At 35.7% G+C, this 12,867-nt stretch overlaps 1 protein-coding gene across 2 annotated transcripts in view; it reads right to left on the bottom strand.

Annotated features, from left to right (window-relative positions):
* Positions 1–240: 240 nt before the first annotated feature.
* COMMD10 (COMM domain containing 10) overlaps positions 241–12,867 on the bottom strand; it is a 169,263-nt gene continuing 156,636 nt past the window's right edge. For both annotated transcript variants that reach the window (XM_060091861.1, XM_060091862.1), the window contains exons 6-7: positions 3,400–3,459; positions 241–2,677 (exon numbers count right to left, since the gene is read on the bottom strand). In XM_060091861.1, coding sequence (XP_059947844.1) covers positions 2,639–2,677; positions 3,400–3,459 — 99 coding nt within the window. In that variant the 3' untranslated portion in view covers positions 241–2,638. The remainder of the gene's footprint in view (positions 2,678–3,399; positions 3,460–12,867) is intronic.

Genomic DNA, 12,867 nt, shown 5'->3' with positions numbered 1-12,867 from the left:
ACTTTTGGCATAATAATCCTACTTCTGGGAACCTGTATTAATAAAGTAATGAGAAATGTGGTTTAGGGTTTATTTATAATGATCTTTACCAGTTGAGTTCTTTAGTATTTTAAGAAACTAGAAATAATCTAAATGTCCAACAACAGATTGAATAAATAAAGTGTAACTCATTCAAATGAAGGACTACTTAAAGATAGTAGAGAAAGATATATGAATAGAAAAAAAAAAAAAAACCTTCAATAAAATCTACCAAAATGTCATTAACGGCTGTTTCTGGATGTTGAGAGTCCATGATTTTAGGTTACTCCTTTATGACTTTTTTGGTGTTTCCTACTTAAAAATAATCATATTTTATAATTGGAGAATTGCAAATATTATTTGTAGTACTCCTTTCTAACAAGTAATTTATATTTTTATTCAATCCTCATGACAAGCACTCATACAAAACATGTTTATTTGCTAAGACAGTAGGTTTCAGTTCCCACTTATGGCTCCACCCACCTTATTTCTATGAAAATGTAACACACACCTTAATAATCTTTGGGAATGATATCTTCTTTTACTTGTGTATCGTAACAATGGTGGTAGCTTAAGAAACACAATTATCTGGAATTAAATATATTTCAGGAATAATTATGTTCTTAGTTAGAATTAGACCTACTACTTACTTGTCCTTCCTTCAATGCCTTTGGTCAGACTTTCCTGAACTAGATTGATGGAGAGAAAACTATTTACCACTATTTTAAGCTACAAATAGGAAATTTCATTATGAAGTGTCACATTTAACTTAGATACCTACACTGGGAGTTAAGTTGGCATCAAACCAATGAAAACTTCTACCTATTCATATGGTCACTGTTGGGAAGGCCCAACAAATTCAACTTGAAATGATGTATGTTTATTTGTACATAAGAAGTCTGAAAGAATATTTACCAAAATGTTTACAGTAGTCAGGTACTTTCCTCTGGGGACCAGCAGAACAGAGTGTAAAAATATAAGATAGATCCCACAAGCTACATATAGAAACAAATCCCATTATATTATAAACACGTCTTCTAGATATCCTATCAATCGAAGTTTGAGTTTAAAAACTTTTCAAATCAACCAAGTATGGACAGCCACTATAATATTTACATTCTGAAATAATCCAAACACCTAATCCTTCTAAGCAACAACATACAAGCACACATATAAATAAGTAAGGGCATAAGTTCCATATACTGAACATTTATTTGGGAGACATTTAACATTCATATTATTCAGATACCTCATATAAAGAATGTGATTTAAATCCAGTGGTTCTGTTTAACTATAGGATATTTCTGAAATCAAAGTCTTTCATGTGAAGTCATATTTGAATCTCTCTCTGTCTCTCTCTGTTCTCTCTCTCATTTTCTTCCCCCCTCCCCTCTCCCTTTCTCTCCTTTCCTCCCTCACTCTCTGTCTTTCTCGCTGGAAATAATATAGTGCAGACATTTCATTCATAAAAAATTCAACTGATATTATTTTCTGCAGGCAACCATACTCACATTTATATAGATCCGTAGCATAAAATACTGTGCACTTCAGTTCAACTAATTCTAAGACATAAAAATCTTCTTGGCTGAAATTAACATATTTACAAAAAGAGAACATAAAATTTGTTTTACATTCTGTTTTAAAATTTTAAGGATAATCATTTAGCACTCATTACAACTATTTTTATTCATGATCTGAATCTGTCTCCCACACCTTGAAATGAATCATTATTAATTTTCAGTACAAAAAAAACCACACAAAAACCTGAACTGTTATTAAATCATTAAACTCAGAGAAACAATTAAAGTGCACAGAGATGCTCATACTGGAGTTGGCTGATGTACTAGTACTAGCTCTATCTAAAATTTCTTTCCTATATTATTTCCCAAGCAAAATACACTCATTATATTAAAGGAAACAAAGGCCATAATGTAGTTAATTGAATGTGGCTACTTTCTTATTTTTATTAATGTAATTAAAGAAGTTCTGTGTTCTAAGATACATATTACACTTTGTATCCATGGACCCTTCTTGATACACAGAAGTATCATCAAGTATGTAAAAAATAAACAGGTCAGGCAATAAAGCAAAAATAGGACAATAAAAACAATATGATATTCACTTTTGTTCCCCTTAAAACAAAAATGTGGGCTTCCCTGGTAGCGCAGTGGTTGAGAGTCCGCCTGCCGATGCAGGGGACATGGGTTCGTGCCCCGGTCTGGGAAGATCCCACTATGCCGCAGAGCGGCTGGGCCCGTGAGCCATGGCCGCTGAGCCTGCGCGTCTGGAGCCTGTGCTCCGCAACAGGAGAGGCCACAACAGTGAGAGGCCCGCGTACCGCAAAAAAAAAAAAAAAAAAACAAAAAAAAACCACACAAAACCCAAAAATGTTCTTAACAATTGCTTGCTGTTGGCTCACAGAACTGGAGAATGTATATTAGAACTTCAGTACTCAAAACAATGATCTTCCTTGGCTGTTATTTGTATAAGAAGCAATAAACCGTATAATTTACAAGAAGAAAGCTAATGAATCCTTCAGAAAACACAACCTGGCAGTTTATCTTCAATGCAAAACAATGAGGTGGCAGGAGTGTGATAGAGAAACCAGTCTTTGAGAACATCATGTAAGGGAATCCAGCTGTGCTTGTATGGTCTCTAGCTATTTACAAAGACAAAAAAAATAAAAAGAGAAAGTTGGTGAAGGGAGAGAAATTCATATGAAGTGCTGTTTAGAAACATGCAAATGAAAGAAAAGAATGTAACTGGTAACTATGTATTTTAAATGCACTCACATAAGCAATAAATATACCACTTAGAAAAGTTTTCTTTTTATGTGGATATTAGAATTCAAGCTTGCTATCTGTTTTCAAATTTGTAAAAGAGGATTTCTAAATACTACTGTTTAAAATGCACCCAGCTCTTTCATTTTAGATTTTTAAAGGGGGGAGGGTGGTAGAGGGGGCAGTGCATTTTCCTGGATTGCAAAATCAGTATTTACAAAGAAACACGAAATATCCTCAAAGATAAATCTTTAAAGGCCTGGTATCTGCCTTTTCCCTTGGGCCCAGAAATTAAAATATTTAACATTACCTATCTCTAAAGTGCCAGTGTGGCTAAATACCACACAGTTTATTATTTAATGCTTTACATTAAAACAACAATCCTACTGCTTTAATTAAAACCATATCCATTCTCTTCCTGATTTAGTTTGTCAGAGTCTCTTCATCTTGGCAATGCTTCCTACTGTGAAACATAAGATGTTTATAAGGGAAGTTTAAAGAACTCAACTCTGTAATGGGCATTTAAAAATAAGAATTCATAAAGTAGAGGAAACATTGTGAAAAACCCCACATTATCAGAAATTATTTAAAAAATACAGACCTTGTTATAGAAATCAAACAATTCCTTGTGACTGAATTCCACAAGAACTTTCTTCAGGCTCTGTAAAGAAAAAAGAAAGAAAGAAAGAAAGAAAATAATTTGTGTACAATTTACATTGCATTTTTTTCCCTCTCCAGCTAGCCTCAGAATATGCCATATTATTCTGAGTGGTTTAAAAAAAACAAACAAACCAAACTTACCTCCTCTACTCAACCCCATTGTTCCAAGAACTCAAAAATACATTTAATAACACTCCACTTTAGCAAAAGATTTCAACTCTATAGGGGTATCTGTTCTTTAAGCTGACTCCACAAAGGTTAATAAAATATATTCCAACAAGAGAACAATTTCATTATGTATTTTTTCAAGGCAGAGATAATACATGAGATTATATTTCATCTTTCTCAGCAGTCCATTTGGAATCTAGTAAATACCATTACACAAAGACACTGGAGGCAGCATATCTGATTGAACTCATCCAGCCATTAATGCCTCACGTCAGCACAGCTGCTGCCTCCAAGCATTAATCTAACAGTTATGATCTTAACATGCTGAGATTGTTACCTTTTGTAATGTACAGACTCAGCACAAGTTAACAATTAACACAACATCTTCCAAGCTGGGACTTAAACCTGCTCCTTCCTTTCACCTCAAATGCAATAGAGAAATCTTTATGGATGCTACAGATGCTAAGTAATATTGTGTACGTATGCATGATAGTGCAGTAAAGTGTGACATTAACCCAACCCACCCCAATCCGCTTTTGGTTGATTTTGTAAACTGAGGAAACACTGTTTCTGAAAATTGTTCAAACATGTTTATTTTACTCAACGTACCTTTGGGAAGTGAAAGTTAATGGGGAGAGAATACCAAGAATGTGTCACCCGCTCTGACCATACTGTCATGCTCACGTGACATACAACAGGCACCATGAATTGAAGAAGTGGAAAACTGTTGCAACACATTGATTCATGCACTTAATTGCCTATGGTCATTTCCAACACTGTATTAATTCTATTTCTCAGGTTCTATGCTCACTTTTTTCTTTGTTTTCTTTGTTTTAATGATTCCATTTCCATTCACAAAGCCAACATTTTCAAAACAAGTTTTCTCCTAATCTTAGGAGAGTCAGTGGGGCTCTGCTCAGAAATGGCACCTCCCTTTCCATGAAGCCTAAGCACAGTCTCAAATTCCTTTCTTTGTTTTCTCTTATACACCCATGTAAGTTTTAAAATGAATGAAGAAGCACACCAGCTTTAAAGCCTTATCCTTTACGAATGATAAAAAAAACTATGAATTTTTCAAATCATATTAGAAGAATCAGTTGGTTAACTGGCACATATCCTGAAACCTTCAAAGGCTGAATCGGCATTATCTAGCAGTGCTATATTTCCTTCCAGCAGTTAAAGGGGAATGATAAGCCTAGGTTTACCCTAGGGAAAAGCAAAGCAAGTTCATTTCTTTACCACCCCCTTCCCAGCCGAAAGTTAGGAGAGACTGAAGACTGAATCAGTATGTGAACAGCTCATTTGATGTACCCCTAGAGGTAGCAGCCAAGCTAGCCTCTTGTTTCCTGTATTTTGCTTTGCTTTGCTTTCTTTCAGGGTAGTGTTTTCTAAAATGTTACACTGAGGAAAGGGAAAGAAGGTAACTTTAAAAAAATACTTCTTAAAATAATAGCTAAAATAATGTGTGTGTGTGCATGAGTGTGTGCATATATATGGATATGTTTATTTTACACACACACACCTATCCATCCATCCATAATAGTAATCCCTCAGTATCTGCGGGAGACTGGTTCCAGGACCCACTGTGGATACTGAATTTTCTGGATGAAGTCCCATAAATGCCCCTCCGGATCTGTGGTTCCGAATTCGTAGATTCAAACAACCGTGGATGAAGTAGGGCCACAGTATTTATTGACAAAAATCCAAGTATAAATTGACCTGTGCAGTTCAAACCTGTGTTGTTCAAAGGTCAACTAAATTTAGTGTCTTACTTTACTGAAATACTTAGCCCCACGAAGGAAAAAAACTGATACCTGATATAAAATTTCTTATGTTTGACACAATAACTGGTAGCTATTATCATTATCATTTCCCATTCAACTCAGAATGACTTAGAGAAGACCATGAGAATATGAAAGAGTGTGGGAGTGGTTTTAAGTGTTTCATGTCTATGTGTAGAGAGCTTATCCTAAATTTTGAGAATCTATGTTTACCTAAGGGGTGGCCAGTGACAGTTGTTTTTTAGGTTTAGGGAAGTAAGGATGGAGCTTAGGTGTGTAGGATAAAAAGGAAAGGCGGGGGGCTTCCCTGGTGGTGCAGTGGTTGAGAGTCCGCCTGCCGATGCAGGGGACATGGGTTTGTGCCCCGGTCCGGGAAGATTCCGCATGCTGCAGAGCAGCTGGGCCCGTGAGCCATGGCCGCTGGGCCTGCGCGTCCGGAGCCTGTGCTCCGCAGCAGGAGAGGCCACAACAGTGAGAGGTCTGCGTACCGCAAAAAAAAAAAGAACTAAAAATGGGGGCTTCCCTGGTGGCGCAGTGGTTGAGAGTCCGCCTGCCGATGCAGGGGACACAGGTTCGTGCCCCAGTCCAGGAGGATCCCACATGCCGCGGAGCGGCTGGGCCCGTGAGCCATGGCCGCTGAGCCTGCGTGTCCGGAGCCTGCGCTCCGCAACGGGAGAGGCCGCAATAATGAGAGGCCCACGTACCGCAAAAAAAAAAAAAAAAAAAAAAAAAAAAAAAGCTAAAAATGGAAGTAACCAAAATTTCTTTCAACAGAAGAATATATAAGTAAGTTGTAGTATAGTAATACAATGGAATGTTATACAGACATGAAAATAAACTACAGCCAAATACAATATATCATGCATGACTAACAAAATAAAGTTGAACGTCAGGGCTGGGGGCACAGAACAACATGTATGATTAATTTCATGCATATGAATATTTAAAAAAACAACAGAAAAGGTTTTAGAGACAAATGCTTAGGTGGTAAAAGTATAAAGTAAAGCAACAAAAATATTACCAGAAATCCCAAAATACTGATCACCTCCGGGTGACTGCAGAAAGGAGGCAGTAATTGGGAGGAGGCATAAGAGAGGCTTCTGATTTCTTATTATTGTTATTATAAATTAGGCAATAATTTATTTCTTGATCTTGGTGGTAGGTAAAAGGGTGCCCTTTTTTTTTGACAAATTACTGTGCTCTTTTTCTGTATGTGTGCTATATTTCCCCAATTAAAAAAATCCGGCACTGTTATGTGTTAAATTCATTCCTTTTTATTCAATAAACTTTTATTAAAGGCCTACAGGCCTGTTCTAGGTGCTACGTAAAGAGCAATGAGCAATAGAAATCAAAATCCCCCATATTCTAGTTGAAAAAAACAGACAATAAACAAGAAGCGTAATAAAGACAATAATAACAATAATAATAAAATCATCATCATAATTCACAACATACATATAGAAATGTTTGTTGGTGATAAATGCTAGAAAGAAAAATAAAGCGGGGGGGAATGTGTGTTTGGGGGTAGGTAGGTGGAGATTCAAGGTTAGATGGTCAAAAAGGGTCTCACTGAGCTGATAACATTTGAGTTAAGATTTACAAGAAGTAAAGGAGTAAAAAAACCCCACAGAATAGGAGAAGATATTTGTGACTCATTATCTAATAAGAGTATAGCACCCAGAATATATAAAGTACTCCTATAATTCAACAATAAAAAGACAAACCCATGTGGGTGGGCCCTAATCCAATATGACTACTGTCCTTATAAGAAGAGATTAGGACACAGACACACACAAAGGAACGATTGTATGAAGACACTGGAGGAAGATGGCCATCTACAAGCCAAGGAGCGAGGCCTTAGAAGAAACCAATCCTGATGACACCTTGATCTCAAACTTCTAGCCTCCAGAACTGTGAGGAAATAAATTTCTGTCATTTAAGCCACCCAGTCTGTGGTACAGTTATGGCAGTCCCAGCAAACAATAGGCCCCATCATCTCTTCTGGGACGGAGAGAAGATCTTTAAGAGCAATGGAAAGCCACTGGAGAATTTTAAGAATGATGTAATTGTATTTACATATTAATGAGTCACTTTGGGTTTTATTTGTAAATGGATTAGAGCTGGACAACCTAGATGTGGAGAAACCAGTTAGGAGGCTATATTGCATTCGTCTAGGCAAAAGATAGTGACCTGATCTAACGTGATGGCAACAGTGATAGAGAAAAGTGAAAAAACTTGAAAAATGGTTTAAGAGGTAGAAGAGATAGCATTTAGTGAAAGATCTGAGTTGGAGGGGGAGGTGAAGGAATAGGCGGAGTCAAGAATGACTCTCGAGTTTCTGGCAAGAGAAACTGATGGATGCAACTGAGATAGGAAACTAGAGGAGGTAGATGCGAAGAAAGAGAATCAAAAGTGCACTTTCAGACACAATTAGCTTGATATGTCTGTGATATTTCCCTGAAAATATGTGAAATAAGTCTGGAAAGACAGAAAAGGAAATTAGATAAGAGATATACATTTGGGAGTTACTGATATATTGCTATTTAAAACTGGATGAGACTGCCCAGGAGAAGAATGCAGTATGAGAAGAGAGGGCAGCCTGAGACAGAACCCTGCGGAACTCCAATATTTAGGGTAAGTAGGTGTTTCATAAATGATGAGTATCACCAGGTCCATAAGTGTTTTCTGCATGGTATGTGGAAATGTATGGCATTTATGACATGAATCAAAATAGTTTAGTAAGTTGGCACACAGGCAATAAAACTGGGTGGCTTGCCTTCAATGTTCCATTTTCCAGTAAGACCCATTAAACTCATTAATATTGTGAACTAAATATACACAGACTAGAAGATTTACTCTCTTCTGCCTTATACATATAAGATTGCAACCAAGAACCCATTTAGGAAATTCATTACTTATGTTGTCTAAGCTGGTCACATGCATTAATACCACACAGACTTTCTGCACCCTATCTGAAAACACTGCCAAGTGAAAATGAAAGTCCAAAGATTATCATTCTGCCAATTTCTTAAAAGAGAAGAAAGATGTATTTGTTCACCCATTTCTTTTATTTTTAATTTGTAATCCTGTCTGTGAGCACCTGGATAATGTTGCAAATACCCATTAGCAAAATTCCCATGGAAATAGAATTTAGTAAGGTCTTCAGAGAGGTCTAACTTGATGAAAGCTGACAGTAAAAATATCGTCTGCTTTCCCATTAGTTAGAAATTAGGAACACATATACATTTTCCAAGAGAGAAATGTATTAACCTCATCACAAATTATCGAAGCAGAAATAACCTCTAAATAACATAGATATAAATAGATAAGAATTAAACCAAATTTACATTGCTTAGCTTTTAAAATTAAGTAGGATATTAGAATTAGAAATCATACAATTATCTTTTCATCTAGAAAATCAGGAGTAGAGGATTCCAGTAAAAGAATCCTGGTTAAATCTGGTTAAATCTAAAAATAATTTGTTAGGGACTTAGACAGGAAGGTTTCTCCTTTTCACTTACAGAAATGAAGGATAGATACAAAATTTAAATAATATTTCAAGTTCTACTGAATGGGTTTATAAAACAGAAATCATTAGGCACCATTTATTAAATCAATACATCTATAACTTATATTATCTACAACTGTACCTATATACAGTTACAGATCATTGTAAAAATATTCCAGTATTTCTATTATTATTTGTTGACTATCTTCACTATTATTGAATAGTTAGTGAAACTCTAATCATGTACATGAACATTAACCATTTCTGCCACCCAATAACATTCAGTTATTCAATAAACATCTAAACAGTACTGATACAGAGATGAATTAGCCATACACTCTTGACCAAAGAAAGATCCTTTTCTAGGTAGGCAGGTTGTCCTTTACAGCTAAGCTTCCAACTATAAGAAGAATGTACATGGAACAGTGAGAAAGAAGGGATTCTCCGCCTATTGTCAGATCAATGGAATTAATCCTAGCAACAAAAGGGGTTACAACCAGCTCTGATTCAGAGGATGCTAGCTTGAGAAGGTGCAAGCAAAACATTCTAGGTAGAGGGAAAGAGCAAATTTCCATTTTTCTGCGAGGCAGTTGGACTACACAATCTCCCAAGGTTCTTTTCAATTCTATGACTCAAGGATGTTGAAAGGGACACCTCTATAAGCAAAGTAAACTGGGGAACTGAGGGAGTTAGAGGACCACAAAATGCCAGTAAGAAAGAGCTTTAGCAATAACATAGTTCAACCGTCTTACTTAACCGATGAGAAAACTAGTCTTACAAAGATGAACTAACTCATATAAAGTATACAGCAGTGGAACTAGTCATTGTTCTTTCTACTGCATTATTATGGTAACTCAAGATAAAACAACACTTTCACCTGCATATCAAGCTAATTTATAGAAAAAAATTTCTTCCCATAAATTTGCACAATTGCTTCCCTTTCTCTAACTCATTATACACAGAAGTACATAAAAGCTTTGCTGAGGGTAAATAGTTTGATAAATATGGCTGATGAGATGCCAAATAAAAGATGTAAAATGTCAGGTTAAGGTCTTAAATTTCTCAAAAATTTTCAGAAAAAAATATAAGCAACTCTCTTTGTCTCAGTTACATTAATTTTTTTTTAAAAAAAGCTACTGTGAAAATTTCACAAAGGTTAACATAATACAATTGCCATGTTTAAAATTCTAATTCCAAATATATAAACAAAACTGTTAGCCCAATGAATATACTACATCATACAGAGAAACGGAGCAAGAAAATTACTACTTTCACCTGAATATGGAGCTGATTTCTGTTGCTCCCTCAAGCCCTATGATTCCAAAAGCTCTTCATTAAAACATTGTCTAGCCTAGCAGGCTCCAAAACCTCACAGGCATTGGCCCTGCTGTTTGAGGAGGGCAGTGGGCAAATTGAAAACCCTGAGCTTATGTCAAAGTTTGATAGACGTTATAAAAAGATGACTGCAACAAATACAAGCCACAAAAGGCATTTCCCCGGGGTCAAATCAACCAAATTATAACTTGTCTTTTTTCAATCTTTGAAAAGTACAGTTTGACAAAATGTTTATCTGTTTAACAATACAGGCAGTACATAAACAGCAAAAGCAAATTTCTAGCTCATTAACATGGCACTCAAGACTTCCAATACCTGGCCCATGACTCCACCTATGGCCTCATCTCCTAATGCCCTCCTAATGTGCTGCATGCACCAGCAGTACCAGTAGCATTCTGCATACTTCAGGTTTTTGTTCATGCTGCTCCCTGTCTTCTCCCAGTAATGCTCCCAACTGCTCTTGTGTGTGCATGGACATACACACATGCGCATATACCAGCTATTTCATTTGGCTAGATCCTTTAATACTCAGCTCAGTTGCCACTGCGGCACCCGCTGCATACCTCTATCTTTTCTTTTCCCTATTATACTGTATGGAATTACTTACATTTGTTCCACTGATGGTAGGCTCTTCAAGGGAGGGGCTAGCCTTTATTTTCTTTATTGTAGTCTAATAGCCTAGTATGGTACTTGATCATAGTACTTAATAACAATATGTGGTTATTGAGCTTAATTTTAAGAAGTAAATTTAAATATGTTCCCTCTCACCCCACTGGGGGAAAAATATTATATATGGAAAGTATCAGAATAAATGGATTTTGTCTGATGACAATGTTTTCAAAGTATTCTATAGCATTTGCCCCAATGCTGACAGTAGTTTTACAGGTCTTGTAACTCTTGCTTATTACTCAGTAAATATGTAGGCTAAATAGAACAAAAATTAAACTCTAAGTATTGATTCTCTAGTTAGCTTGAAAAATGGCTTCTCATACTTGAAGGTGCCTGCCTCAAACTGGTGAAAGCTGAAGATTCGGGGTGTTGTACATACTTAGCTAAAAATAGAGTAGTTGTGGCTGTCAACATAACAATAAACCACTTTTGGCCAGAAATCTTTATTCAATATAAAAATTGTGTAAACGTGTGTATGAAGTATTGTCACTATATGTTTAATCTGGGATATATACTTCAGCTGTTAGAACATTTACTCCGTTATCTGTGTACGCTCTTTTCATTCTGGCTAAAATATTACTTTATTCTTGCGTAGACAAAACAATGTGCTTGGCAGTCATATCATCACCATATTTTCTGTCCTTTTAAAAATTAACAGTGTGCTATGCATGAGCAGATCACAAACTTGGAGCCAATCAAAATGCACCTTCTGTAGTATTCATTAACTATAATTTATTATGTGTATGCTGATATGTCATTATGATTTTCAGCTTTGGTATTGAAATATTTAGCTATGGTTGCTGAATATAATCAGCAAGATAAGAGGTTTTGAATATGATTACATGAAGCTCCTTAAATATAGTAAGAAATTATGTTAAGAAGAGCACTGACAGCAAAAAAATGGAGTTTTTTCCTGTATAAATATTATAAGTGATGCTATCTTTTTCTGAAAATTATACTTCATTCTAACTATAAATACTTATCTGATTACTGAAGCATTATCATTACAGATTTAGGAATAGCTGCATTACTTAACTTCTCAAAACATGTGTTAGTATCCCAGCTGAGGGATTCTGGGTAAACTACAGATAGCAAATTGAAATCATACTCTGTTTTCAATGCGTAGTTTTAAAGACTATGAGCTCAGTGTCCAAGTTTGGGTTTCTCCTTTGTTCATAAAATCACATTACTGTACTCATGGTAAATTCATAGAAATTTGGATGGTGTGTGTGTACTTTCAAGAGCCACTATGTACTTTGCATCCTAAACTTTGCATAAACTAAACAGCCTAATGTAATTCGCAGTGTTAAGAAAAAACCAATTAAAAACATAAGTCAGTTTAATTTTTTTCCATATTGTGCTGTCAGGTCAGTCTTCAAGGAAAAGAGAACGAATATGTGCACCTAAATGAGTATTAATTTCACAATTTAGTTACAATTTACACTTCTTATCAGCTAACTGGAAGCTCTGTTTCTGCAAAATAAAAAGCGTAAGTTCAACATTTGCTCCATGTTCTGGAGGGCACTGAATTTATCATGTAAGCGGCATCTGAAAATCCACTGTTAACCTGCAATATAATAATAGGGAACTCCCTATTTCACCCTCAACACACATGGACCCAAAATCCTAAAGACAGGCAGCTATAATACTAATTTGATTATGGGTTAATTTAAGGCAGTAACCATCTAGAAGAAATTGTTAACTTGTAATCATGTTGTTCCATTACAAATTTTTAACTTGTAATGGTGACAGATGAAGATTGAGCTCATTTTCTCCATCCACGTTAGTTCCCTGCTAACCTAATTACCTGATTATAATTTGCAAATTCCTCTTGGAATCATCAAATGAACTAATAATGCATATTCTAAAAAACAAATGGTTCTAACAAGTTGATATTTTTCTATAATTCTGAATATATCTGGAGCTTATAAATAAGATTTTCATTTTA

The sequence above is a fragment of the Mesoplodon densirostris genome, chromosome 3 (genome assembly GCF_025265405.1).
Source record: "Mesoplodon densirostris isolate mMesDen1 chromosome 3, mMesDen1 primary haplotype, whole genome shotgun sequence".
NCBI classification, from domain to species: domain Eukaryota; kingdom Metazoa; phylum Chordata; class Mammalia; order Artiodactyla; family Ziphiidae; genus Mesoplodon; species Mesoplodon densirostris.
Note: the sequence above shows the minus strand (reverse complement) of the source record. Positions and strands in the feature narration are given on the sequence as shown.